General features: G+C 37.3%; 1 protein-coding gene across 1 annotated transcript in view; it reads left to right on the plus strand.

Annotated features, from left to right (window-relative positions):
* The window catches only part of LOC137999806 (ras association domain-containing protein 1-like), a 13219-nt gene extending 1992 nt beyond the window's left edge, over positions 1–11227 (plus strand). The window contains exons 2-9 of the mRNA XM_068845734.1: positions 223–350; positions 726–839; positions 1303–1434; positions 1801–1881; positions 2315–2405; positions 6166–6281; positions 6416–6493; positions 9107–11227. Coding sequence (XP_068701835.1) covers positions 223–350; positions 726–839; positions 1303–1434; positions 1801–1881; positions 2315–2405; positions 6166–6281; positions 6416–6493; positions 9107–9322 — 956 coding nt within the window. The 3' untranslated portion in view covers positions 9323–11227. The remainder of the gene's footprint in view (positions 1–222; positions 351–725; positions 840–1302; positions 1435–1800; positions 1882–2314; positions 2406–6165; positions 6282–6415; positions 6494–9106) is intronic.
* Positions 11228–13741: the final 2514 nt, after the last annotated feature.

Raw genomic sequence — 13741 nt, forward strand, 5'->3', positions numbered from 1 at the left:
GCTTTGGCAGAATGGTGATAGACAAGTATTATGGCATTATTATGATATGTATTATGGCAGCTTTGGTCTTTTTGGTCTAGTTTTTCCAATAGTCCTGTTGCAGTTCTCTTTGTTTTTTCACTAATAATTTCTCAAAATAACTATGGCGAAGACTCGATGAAGCTAACCAAAGTTACAAAGGCTTTTGCATCTGGCCCTTGAATTGGTCTCTTTTTGTAACAGATTGCAAGTACACATGCCACAAACGCTGTCAAGAACAAGTTGATCTGGATTGCACTGGTGGCTGGCATTTAGGAAGAAATAATTCTGTTGATGAAATCACAATGAAAACATTACATCTCATTGAACGGGCAAGTCATAAACATAGATCCCTGCATTAAACTTTTGTGTTGCTTACATGTTTATTTGTTACCCAGCACTCATGAGGCCTTAGTAGGAGGTCTGTGGTATCACACTTTCTGCCTTACTGAGACAGCTGCAAAGAAAATTTGTTGCAATAATTTAGTTACTGTAGCTGCAGCCAGTGTTTGTTCCCTGCAAATAAACATTTCAGACACCTTATTGAGAGCAAGGTGAGATTTGTCATGTTCTTTCAAGTGAAACTCATTCACATGTTTTAAGCTGAACAAAATGAGGATGAAAGTACATATAGATTGTCTGTCAACAGTTCAATTTGTTGCATTTTTTCAATAAATGAGGAACTAAACCACATATCCTTCTTTCAGGATGACAAAAGAAAGGAACCTTTTATGCTCCACACAGAGTCCCCAACAGGAAGCCTTTTGCGGCAAAAAATTGACGAATTCAATTCCTCAACGATTGGTCTTATAATGACCATGGTAAAAATATATTACTGGCATTTTTGTTGTTTTCAGGAGCACTGGTTTTTCATACCATTTATGTCAATAAAAAGAATAACTGGCTAGTTTATGAAAGCAAGTACCAGCAGATGAAAAATGGTTGATCTGAAATGTTTTTCACAGGAATTTGAATACGGATCAGCTTGAAAAAAAGCCCTAGTTAATTTGAGTGGGATCTATTTTTGCAAGCAGAGAATAAGATTCTTAAAATTTTAAAGCAAATTTAATTAAATTCATTACTTTTTCCTTATGAACTGCATCTTCAACCAGTTCTTATAATATAAGAATTTCACATTAGTTTTATCTTTAAAGTTAGTCAATGATTTTTGCATATCACTGATGTTACTATTCACCAAACCACAAGCCAATTTGTCTGTTATTTCAGTCTTCCAGAGTTGTAAGCTTTTGAAATTCATTTCCTGGAATTCTTTTTGTTGTGTAGAGAGGGGAAAACACATATCAAGGTTTCATTCGTGTTCAGATGAATCTACTTCGCCCTATCAACATTATTGCTGGCGCGAGTCCACTGTCAATATTTGAGTCAGTTGGAGCACAAAAAGAAGGAGACCAAAGGGTTAGATTAATTAATTATTAATTGATGTCAATTGAGCTCTTAACACCAGGTGTATGCATGAATTCAGACATCCTATCAACGAGAAGAGCTTTGAATTCTTATCATTGAAAAGCTATGTATAACTGCGCCAACCGCATTGAAACATAAATTTCATTTTTAATAAAAAACAAAACCACGAAAAAAATCTTGGTTATCATTTTGTCAGTGGCTTTGAAAGATTTCATTTGACCGTTGTTATACAAATGAAGGCTGTTGTAGTACTTAGCGTTTGGTTTTCTTCACACTTCAGAGGAAACAAGGAAGAGAATACGATTAAAATTTCAAAATGTCTTATGTTTTTAATCTTGTTATTTGATCTTCATATAGAATACACATCGAACATCATTTTTCATTCCTGTTGGAACATCGAAAGCTCTACATGTAACAAGTGAAACAACAGTACACGAGGTAAGACATTTCTGCATAATTAATAATTATGCAGCACAGGAGTTTCAGGCTTTCAGACTTTTAAGCTCGTATTTTGCATATATAATAAGCTGCGTTTACAACCTGAAATTTTAAGCTAGTGAGTATACAATGTCACTTTTCCCTAGATCCAACCCTCTGAGGTCCAGTTGGTCAGTTTTGAATGTGATTGATGGTGGACCACACACAAAGTAAACAGCCTCTGGATAAAAATCAAAGCTCAAAATTTTGCCAGTCAAGTTTTAAGTAAACATACTTTCAAAATCTGAAGAAAAAAAGGAAGTGATTTTTTGATCATAGTAACACTTTGAGTTATTAATGAACAATTTTTGTAGATGTAAATTTCTTGCATATCCACCGTGCATACAATAATGCAAATCATGTTTACTGAACTTTCTGAGATTCTCCCTTACAGGTGATTGTTGCACTCCTGAAAAAATTCAGGGTAGCTGATAATCCAAGAAAATTTGCTTTGTTTGAGTGCTATCAAGAAGAAGATAAGCATAGTAAGCTTTCCTTCCTTTTACTGTATTATGAACTTTTACATGCAATGCACTGGTATTGAAAGGCCTTTCCACTTTTTTACTCGATTGTCCAATTCAAGAGTTTTCAGGCTGATAATTATGATGAGCTGATTCACTGTGATTTTAACAGGGGTGGGGGGTTCTTGGTCCCTTAAAAGAATTGCTTGACTGTGTTCCCTTGTTCCCAAAATCACTTCCAAACTTGTTCTCAGCTTTTTGATCCCTAAAATGGTTTGTGTTCTCCAGTTCCCTAAGATATTTTGTATTAAATCTTTCCCTGTTCCTCATTTCAAATTGGCCATGTTCCCTTGTTGTCGCCAAAACCCTTGGGATGGCCTCAGTTATAATTATTAATTATGAAGAAAAGTCCTGAAATAAGTTTTTAACCCTTTCCCTTGTAAACGTTCCTCATTGACAAGTAAAGTCATTTTGCAAGAGACAGTAAAATCTGCGAGTGCCTCTTTTGGGAGTGAATGGCCAGGTTAGCTGTCTCAAGCAGGCTAATAGGGGAAAGTAAAGAAATCAACACAATTTAAATAAAATGGAATTTTAGCTTTTGAAAGGGAAGGTAAAGCATGTGTTCTTGAGGAGAAAAACCTGATGGAGAAAACTCACCCCATAAACAATGATAAGTGCAGTGAACCCAGAACACAATTTTAGAATGCAAGTCCTGTCTCTATGCTTAACTCCGCCCCTTAAAATGGCAATCAGTTATGTTTTTGTTATTTTTGCAAAATGTTCCAGCACTAATGGTAGTAACAGTTTGTTTCCTTCTCCATTAGTCTGTGGAAAGTAAGTCATGGACCACTCAGAGTGGTTAGGGTTAGAGACGGTTTTACCCTTTTACACCCAAACCGGCCTGAACCGGCGAGACTGTCTAACACCAGACGATTTTACTCGTCAATGGGGAACCCCCGGGAGTCAATGGGTTAAGTACATTGCTTGATTAAGTACTCCACATACTGAGTATTTCAAGAATGAGACCTCTCCTCTTTCTTGTGTTGCTAATTAAAGTACTTATCCTAACCTCCAAATTTACAAAGATTTGTGGTTTGGGTGAACCTAGTTTCAGCTTCCTTCCTCTTTCCTGACCATTAGCACTTCTGAGGTCCTAGTACTGTGTTTGCGAGTAGTCACAAACATCTGCAAGTAGTGCTTAGTGTTTTGTGTACTGTGTATTGTAAATTACGGCTAGAATCATATTTAAGACAAGCGTTTCGGTGTCCACATGACACCATCATCAGGTCAAAATATAATATTTAACACTTACAGATAACAAGAATATTAATGTTCAAGTTCAAGTTCAAAGTCCCCAAAGGCTAGGTGAAGAGTTTTATTAGCTTTTACATGTATCGAGTTATCTGTTAAATATTATATTTTGACCTGATGATGGTGTCATGAGAACACCGAAACGTTGTCTTAGATATGATTCTGCCCGTAATTTTCATCATCAAATCAATAACATGATCATGCCTGATGTGTATTGTAAGTAGTGTAAATACTGTTTTGTAAGTAGCTTAAGTATCTTATTGTCAATAATGTAAGTACAGTCTAGTAAGTGAAGTAAGTAATTTGTAAGTACCTAATACTCTTTACATATGCTGGTATGACAATAATAATTATTAACATTACAATGAATACTTTTTACTTAAAAATCCTAATGCAACCATTGAGAAACAGTGGAAAGGAAGATCATCGCCATCACCATCATCCTGTTTCAACTTATGTTCAGAAATTTGTGCAAATAATTAGATGCAAGACCAATTTTGATATCCAACAAGAAGTGTCCCTTTAAGTCTTTAGAAGCATTTTCTACCTTAGTATTTCGAACAATAAGGTTAGCATTACTTTTAAGCCAGACTGAGTGTAAATGCAGCAGTTTATTCTTACTTGAAGAGCAGCACTTTGGGAGTGGGGGGGGGGGGGGAGGGTTGGGGGACACTTTGACATTAATATTGTCTGTATTCTGAGACTTGAGTGATGTTGAAGTTGGGAAAAAGAGCAAGGGTACATTTTGTACATGATGCTCATTGAAATCAGTCTGCAGTTCTGGACGCGTCTGCCCACAGGGTCCAGAGGAGATATGTTTCTCGTTAGAACATCAAAACCCGTCGAAAACATCTGAAATAATGGGTTATTTTGATCGCGTTGACAATCGCGTTACAGTTTCGTTACGCATTCTGTATACCGCAAACCAAGAGGCTGAGGGCTCGCAAGATCGGCTTACAGTATAAAATACGGAAAGGGAGGAAACTTGTACCACGTGACTTCGTTCGATGTGAACCGCAGCACTTGGTGACGGAAGTGAATTGGGACCGGAAACGCAAAAGCAACAGACCGTTACTAATTCGAGAATCAAAACATCAGCTGTGGAGGGAGTTTTAAAATAATGGCGGCTTCTCCCTTGAAAAGACCCGTTCCGTTGCGCGAAAAGCAGCCGGACGAGAAGAGATCCAAAGTATCGAACAGAAAAAAACACGTGTTTGTTTCTAAATGGTAAGATATCTGACCAGTTGGCTTTCGAACGTGAGCCACAAATTACCGTGTTTGATTTTTCCCTGATCGAACTTGACTATTTTACCTGCAGGCTTTCAATGAATTATCGAAGAGACGAACAAAACTTTATTTCCGTACAAGAAATACTTGACGACTCTGTAAATAACAGCTCCGAAAAGGAAAATTTTCCATTGCAAGTCAAAGGACTGGGGATTATTTTAAAGGAGGCCTTTCCACAGGCGAGTAGAGTCCAGCGAAGAGTTAACGGTGGCCGAGTATGGCAGTACCCACTTTCAAAAAACTCAAGATTGGAAGAAGACCGTGTTAAATGGGAAGACTTGCCAGCTTTCACAAAAGAATTCGATTAGCTTTTATCTAGCTCTAGCGACGATTTCTTTGAGTGGATAAAAGTCCAGTCACAAGATCTATGCGAAGGCAGCCGAGTTTTAACTGAAGTAAAGATCTTTAAAGACTGGACATTTGTTGTACACGTCAACAGTCGAAAAGTTGCAAAAGAAACCGTTGGTGTTTTCGAACTTGGGGCATCTTAAAATTACTTCCGATCTTGCACACATTTACTTTATCGCTTCATTTCCGTCACCATATGTTGCGGTGCACACCAAACGAAACCTCTCTCTCGAAGCCGTAAATTTCGGTCGCCGAAAATGAATTTGAACGCTTTCTTATGCCGTTTTCCTTCAGTATTTGGCAAATACATAACAATTCTAGATCACGTTAGTAAAATCAGGCAATTTAATTTACTTCCATCCGAGTTTCAGGGATTCGAAAATCGGCCCCAAATTAGTTTCCTCCCTTTCCATATTTTATATATGGTAAGCCGATCTTGCGAGCCCTCAGTCTCTTTGTTTGCGGTATACAGAATGTGTAACGAAACTGTAACGCGATCGTCAACGCGATCAAAATAACCCATTATTTCAGATGTTTTCGACGGGTTTTGATGTTCTAAAGACAAACATATCTCCTCTGGACCCTGTGGTCTGCCTTCCTCTTTGCACCAGTAGACCCGCAAGTCCATCATCCTCTCCGTTTCTTCTCTCTGTGTGACTGCTTTTGCCATGCTTCAGCTCTTCTACCCTGCTAGATGAACTTGATGATGATGTGTCTAACTGCATTTTAATTAATTAGCACTTGGGCACTAATCAGGGACATCTCCCTTTTGCCAGTCCTTCTCCAAGTGGTCTTCAGCCTTTCCTCTCATGCCACATACTGCTTTGCACTCTTGCAGTTATTCTTCGGCGGATGTCTGACATGGAGAAGCCATTAGTTTTGAGATTACTCTGGGGTGGAGGTGACATCAGACACAATTTTTCACTTCAGGAAAATGAAACTGGGGATATTATTGTAAGTTGTAGAGGTTATGACACCAGTGGTACCTTAACGTAAATAAGCTTTGTGGAGTACCTTTTTTATGTGCAAGATTTTGTATCCAGCCTTTCTTTGAGTTGATCCACGGTTGGTCACATTTTGTTTTCTAGTGGGATGTTTTCAGTATACCTGAGCTTCAGAATTTCATGAAAATACTTGATAAAGAAGAGGAGGAACACATCACACAGGTCTGTTGCCTTCCTCAGCTCCTCTATAGGTGTTGTCAAATTCTCTTTCAAGTGGAGGAATCATCTTTTCTTTGCCTAGAAAGTATAGTTGAAGTCACTTCCTATTAACCTATTGGGAGTCAATAGAGTGGTAAAGTGTGATGTTGCAAATATTTAAAATTATGAAATTATGGGATTCATTAAGATCGTCAGAAAGAACATGATGAAGAATGGCCATTTGCCAAAAATCAGCGTCTTATTGCAGTTTGGGCATGAGATATTGGCCCTTTCATGCTACAGTGACTCCATACAATTCCTTGTAATTTTGTCTTTGTTCTAAACAGTTTAGAACCAAGACAAAATTACAAGGATTTGTATGGAGTTACTGAAGCATGGAAGGGCTAATAACGTACCCCCATATTGCAACAATATGCTTATTTTGGGCAAGCGGCGATTCTTCATCATGTACTTTCAGAATATCTCAGTAAATCCCATAATTTCATAAATTTAGTTTTTGTGACATCATCACTTTACCACTCTATGGGTTAACCCAGTAACAGTAACGTTATTGTCATTCACATACCTTACAGGTACCTTGGTCTTTCCATTGCATTTATTTTATTTTGTTTTTAAATTTGATTACAAGATTTTTTTTCTGTAAAAAGAAAGAGGTTCCTTGTTTAAACAAAACCAGAGTTCTTCAATAAGATTGACAAATTTTCATTAAAGGAAAGGAGATTTATTGAAGTGTCAAGTCTTCTATAGCACTGTAGCCTCCTGTGCAGACATTCTTGTAACTCATTTATTTTATTAGACATTCTTGTGACTCGTTTATTTTATTTATTATAAACTTTGCCCCTTCGGGAAGGGTATCCCCACAGACTGCTCACAGAGCTCCACTACAGGAACCTATTGTAAACAAAATACAAAAATACATTACTGAATTTAACAACAGAAACAATCACCACTTAAGGTACAAATAGCTCGACAAGAGTGACATTTGATACAGATAGATTTAAAGGATGTGGTCAGTATATCAACATTGTAAGAAGTTTTCGTTATCTCCAAGTGATATTTTAAAAGTTCCTTCTTGAATAAACTGACTTTATGAATGGCTCTGCGATAAGGTGGCAGAATGTTCCAAACTCTTGGAGCCCTACAATAGAAGCTGTTTTGAAATGTCATCATTTTTTAATGAGGTAGATCTCATAGTAGCCCATTGAATGTGCTTCTAGTGACTCTTCTTGAACATTTAATGGAAATATGTGGGTTGCTTTTGTAATGAGACAAAAGTTTGAAGAGATAAAGTAGGTCCAAGTACTGTAGCCAATAGGTTACTGAAATCTGCAATCTTTCCTCCTCAGTAAATGTCTGCTGAATCGAGCCACACATTCGTTTCCCTTTTTTTAAGTAACTGTCATCTGGAAATCATTTGCGGGTTACTAAGGAAACAATTGTGCTGTGTAGATTTCTCCCCTAGGAGCATCAAGGGGTCAACTTTTTCTGTGGATAAAACAGTGGACGAAGCTGTCACAAAATATGTCTCAGAAACATTAACTTTGTTTCCTTTGTGGGTAAGCATTTGCACTCCTGTGAGTCAAAATGTGAATGCTCAGCAAAGGTATGGTGGTGTTTCATCTGAAATTGAAAGCACCATGGAAATGTATAAATACAAATAAAAATATTAAAGTATTGCGAGTGTATTTGAACTCCACCAGAACCATTACCTTAAAGCGCATTGAATGCAACTAGGACAGTAGCAAAAAGAAAGCTTGAAAAAAATTGTTATGTTTAAGCCTGAATTTTTCAGGCTGCTTGAAGGTTTGCTTGAAGTTTGCATTAATGAAATGCTTGCATTTGCGATCGGACCATTCGTATTCAGTGTTTCTTCGATTTCGAAAATAAAGGAAGGACTACAAGGGAAAGGGTTGCTTGAATGAAACAACTCCACTGAAATAGCACGGAAAGAAATGTAAATATAAGATCAATCCCAAGTAAATGCCACAAAATTAATAGTTGCGAAATCCATGGGAGCAAAATGTTTCAACCATACGAATTCTACCGTACTCATTCTGTAGAGAGCCGCAAACATCTAATAAACCAAACCATGAAATTTATTCACTACAGTTTCTATTTGATAAGAATTTAACTCCTAGATTTTAAAATGACCAACACACAAATCCCATTTTCTTGCAGTGGCCATACACAAAATTTCGCAGGGTCCAAAGTGTACTTCCAGAATCTGGAAGTCTGTTCTGAGTGGTCTATGTAAATTCCAGCTTGTTTCAGCAGACGTTTGTTGAGGAGGAAAGATTACGTGACAAGTCACAAGAACGTCTGCAGAGGAGGCTCCTAGCGCTGAAGCACTAATTGGGGACACAGTAAATTGAAATCAACAAATTAATGCAAATCACATTTTTTTTCATGTTCAGAAGTCTCCGATTTTGAGTCCATTTTCTAAAGTCCTTGTTATTGTCATCATTTTCATGAGGTTTTCATGTGGATGGTAGGTGTCGGTTTTAAAATGAAATTGCATCAGTGTGGATGGGTGGTTAGGGACGTGTGTCACTGTGCCCCTCCCTCCTCCTCTGACTTTCTGGAGTAAAGAGGTTTATAGTTTTAATCAACATTCAGGTAAAGGAAAAATATCAGACATACAAAGAAAGACTGGAGCAGGCATTGGCCCTGGTAGGAGGAGGTGCACCAGTGGCAGTACGAAAGCCACCTGTGGAAAATCATGTCGTAGAGGAGAAAGTATCAGGTGGAAAGTCGCTGGCAGAACGAGAACAAAAGGCAAAAGATGGAGATGTTGTTGATCCATCACAGCTGGGTGATGAGAGCGAGTGTTAAGAAACAGCCTTATGGGAAACTACCACACTGTACAAGTTGAAGCATGAACATATGCACCAGTAGTTAGAAAGGCAGGCTTAATAATGCTGGGTTAATTATATAATTTTATATGACTATGAAGTAACATTTTTGATTTTTTAAATGATTGATTGTTTCATCAACGAAATGACAAATTTTGAGCCACAGTCAAATAGTGCACACACGCAAATAACTTTGGCAGTGTTTTCTCTTTTTAAAAATTTCCTTAATTTTTTTCACGTTGCATGTGTGCATGGATCCAATGGCAGCTTGGTCCAGTGGGTAGTGTGTTGGATTTGTAGGAAGATTGCTCTGAATTCTAATCCTCTGACCACTGACTACATTTTGTTGTCCTGAATTCATCTCAATCATGCTTTGTATCAAGGCAAATAATTTTTTGTCTTTCAGTTGGGGTTGGGTCAGTTTTAACCAGGTTGTTCCATTCAAACAATGGTTGTTCCATTCAATGCCAAATGCAATATTTTTGTGGTCAAAACCTCAAATTTGATGATTTCACATCATTGGTTTGCAGAGTACCTCATGGTACAAAGTGGGCTAAGTGTCTTAAAAACATATTTGGTACCAGTAGGTTCTGGAGTTAAAGTAGACAACAAAAGGTTCACATTTGTATCCTTTCATTGTTGTCAAAACCTCAAATTTGATGATTTCACATCATTGGTTTGCAGAGTACCTCATGGTACAAAGTGGGCTAAGTGTCCTAAAAACAAATTTGGTACCAGTAGGTTCTGGAGTTAAAGTAGACAACAAAAGGTTCACATTTGTATCCTTTCATTGTTGTCAAAACCTCAAATTTGATGATTTCACATCATTGGTTTGCAGAGTACCTCATGGTACAAAGTGGGCTAAGTGTCCTAAAAACAAATTTGGTACCAATAGGTTCTGGAGTTAAAGTAGACAACAAAAGGTTCACATTTGTATCCTTTCATTGTTGTCAAAACCTCAAATTTGATGATTTCACATCATTGGTTTGCAGAGTACCTCATGGTACAAAGTGGGCTAAGTGTCCTAAAAACAAATTTGGTACCAATAGGTTCGGGAGTTAAAGTAGACAACAAAAGGTTCACATTTGTATCCTTTCATTGTTGTCAAAACCTCAAATTTGATGATTTCACATCATTGGTTTGCAGAGTACCTCAGTAATGTGTGCCACACACGCAACACAGTAATAATATTTTTTGTCTTTAATCCAATGATGTTATAATATTGTTTTGTTGTGTTGCCTTTGGTCTGCCCATCGTCATTTCTTCTTTAGCTCCCTGTTTTGTTGAAGAGGTTAGGTGCTGGAAATTTGGCCTTGATTTCATAAAGTAACCAAGTACACAGAACTTTTCACGTTACTTAACACTACCCACCAACACAGGAGCACAGTTTCCTTCGAAACTAACACATTCCTGGCAACTTATACATGAAATGTATAGTCTATGAATCTATTATATTACAGTGGGTGAGATTGGTGCATGTAATCTTGGCTTAACTGTAATTATGTAGCAACATTTTCAAATGAAACCAAGCTCATTTTTCTTTAGTTAGATCTTGTTTGTAAGAAGTGCTTCAAATAATGCAAGAATGTAGGTAAATTTGTAACATAATGATATGTACATGCGTTTAGACACACTCAGACAGAAAATAATTAATGTTGCATCTGATAATTTAACTTTTAAATGATAAGTCATAGCGGTAGTCTTGCTATGATTTTTGTTTTATGAATTATCTAGAGTAATGCAACAAAATTATAGTAATTCTTCTTATTATTATCATTGTTATTATATATAATTGAATTATTGTAACATAACATCATGTTTGTGTAAATAATGCAGTCACTGCATCCTATACATGGAAAAAAGGAAAAGGAAAGAAGGAACTTTATTTAAGTGTCTAGTAGATTTAGCGCTGGAGCACTAATTGGGGACACTGTAAAGTGAAATTAACAATTAACACAACAAGTCAAATGTTGGTTTTTGGAGGAGAGGGGAAACTGGAGTACCCGGAGAAAACCTCTCGGTGCAGAGTAGAGAACCAACAAACTCACATGAGGCCGAGTCGAGGAATCGAACCTGGGCCACATTGGTGGGAGGCAAGTGCTCTCGCCACTGTGCCATCCCTGCAAAGTTTTAAACTTTGCTTATAGGTCTCGATACACTTGGTCTTTATGTTCCATTCAGTGTACTGTAGATGCAATTCAAGGGGTTTGAGTAGAATTGCCTTGAGTGACATTTATGTGGTCACTTTGTGATTATGAAAAAATGGTGGTTAACTTTGAGCACATTTGAAGGAAATTTTGCCCACATTGTTGGCTGGTATTTTTTACAGGTCACAGGTCATTGTTTTACCAATACAGAAAGTATCCTGAACATTCATAAATGCTAACCTAGGCTTATAGGCCTAAAAACGTTTTTTTTTTTTGGTCTAATTAGGCCTAAGGTTAGCTTTTCTGAATGTTTAGAATACTTCCTGTATTGGTACGACAATGTCCTGTGACCTGTTAAAAATACCAGCTGCCACATGCACATTGAGGGCAAAGACTAAGGGACAATTTCCTGATATATCATCATCATTGCTCTGTGGTATCCTGGGCATGGTGTGCAGGGTACGATTGCGAGTCAACTCTGAGGTGGCCTCTGCCAGTCGCTAGCTCCTATGCAAACTGCTGTCCAATCTCCTTCTTGCTGGGGATTTCAGTAAAATTTGAAGTTATCATTGTCAAAATGAATTTTAATCTTAGGTGTATGGAAAAACTAGCTGGCTTCTCTGAGTGAAGTACCGGACACCTTTCATCAGCGGCAGAAGTTCAGAATGAGCTAAAGCATACTGTGAAACAGAACAGAAATGTGAGAATTTTCTGTTCTTTGTAAAAATCTACCCACCACTGAAATGACAAGGTGGTCACTTTTCTACAAGCATGTTACTGTGATATGGAACAAAGGCCCCAAGTAATAATAATTGCCTTTCCTGTATAATATTATTTGTATTTTTGTAGTCCTTGGGTTCCAATAAGAATGCACAGAATAATATAATAATAATAATTATTATTATTATTATTATTATTATTATTATTATTATTATTATTATTGTTGTTGTTGTTGTTATTCTGTGCATGGGTGAACTGTATCAACATTCAAGAGACTCTTTGTTTGCCCACAGCGCCATTGAGATTCAAATTTGTCACAGGCAACCCAGATGTTGGGCTTGTAATAAAGCATACCTGTGAGCAACATCTCCCAGGTGCTGGGCTTCAATATGAAAAGAACAAAATAGTAATAGTGGTAGTAGATCACTATGTACAAAAATCTTTTGCTTTTTGAGTCAGTTTTTATCTTTGTAATACATTATTCATTGTAGTTCATTTTTTGCTATGTACTGGTAATTCCTTCTGTAAAATAAATGAAAATCAAACAAGAAATCATTCTCGTCAGCATTCGCCAATACTCTATTGTTCATTTAAGTGGAACATTCAATTCACCTGTAAGGTTATCAAGAATGTAAAATAAAAAAAGTAAAGATGCTGATTCCTCAGATCATGACAGTCCAGACTTTTGGACTTTCTTTCCTGTTTTTCTCTTACTGTGAGAATTAATATTGATTAGACACAAAAGAAAAGGATTAGAGGATTAGAGGATTAGAGGATTTAGAGGTCAAAAATGGTCCATGCAGCTGTTTTGAGTTCAGTTCAGACTTGGCATAGGTTGCAAGGGACCCTTTTCACCTCAATGCCTCTTGGAGCAAATTATGTTACATGCAGGGAATAGGCAACTTTCACGATTGCGTCATTTGACTACAACTACCAGAATTCAGTTCGTTTTTCTTCTATTATTTACATATTGTATTCCCAGTAGTCAAATGGTGTCATTATGCAAATGTCCATATTACATGTCTTTTTCCTCCAAAGTCCCTAATTTTGTTTTCCATTCTGACGTATCTGTGTGTCATCGGTCCCAATAATATTGTTGTTCCATTTTAACTTCTTAAGTTAGAAGCTGCTTTTGGTACCAACAAAATCAAATGCAACATTTAAATCTGGCCTAGCCTGCGTAGCAGCCGTTTCCTTTCCTTTTCCAGGCGGAGATCGAACAAGCAAGCGATAAAGCGTGCAAGCGCCTGCTTCATATTTTTCGCAATCTCTCGCAGTTTTCGTCCCCTTTGCAAGCATTTGGAAAAGGAATGGAAACTGCTGCTATGCAGGCAGCCTTTTGAAATTTCATAGGTCAATTTCACTCAAGTCATCAGTAAGTGATTATTGTTAGTTGTCGCTCACATGACCAGTAAAGAAGAGAAACGTTTACCCAAGAAGTAGAGTAGATAATAGGGAATGACGCCAATGAGAGGTGCACTAGAAACCAGTCCAAAAAGACTACCTGTACCATTTTGTTTCTTAGCTATCGT

This window comes from Montipora foliosa, chromosome 4, assembly GCF_036669935.1.
Source record: "Montipora foliosa isolate CH-2021 chromosome 4, ASM3666993v2, whole genome shotgun sequence".
Taxonomy (NCBI): domain Eukaryota; kingdom Metazoa; phylum Cnidaria; class Anthozoa; order Scleractinia; family Acroporidae; genus Montipora; species Montipora foliosa.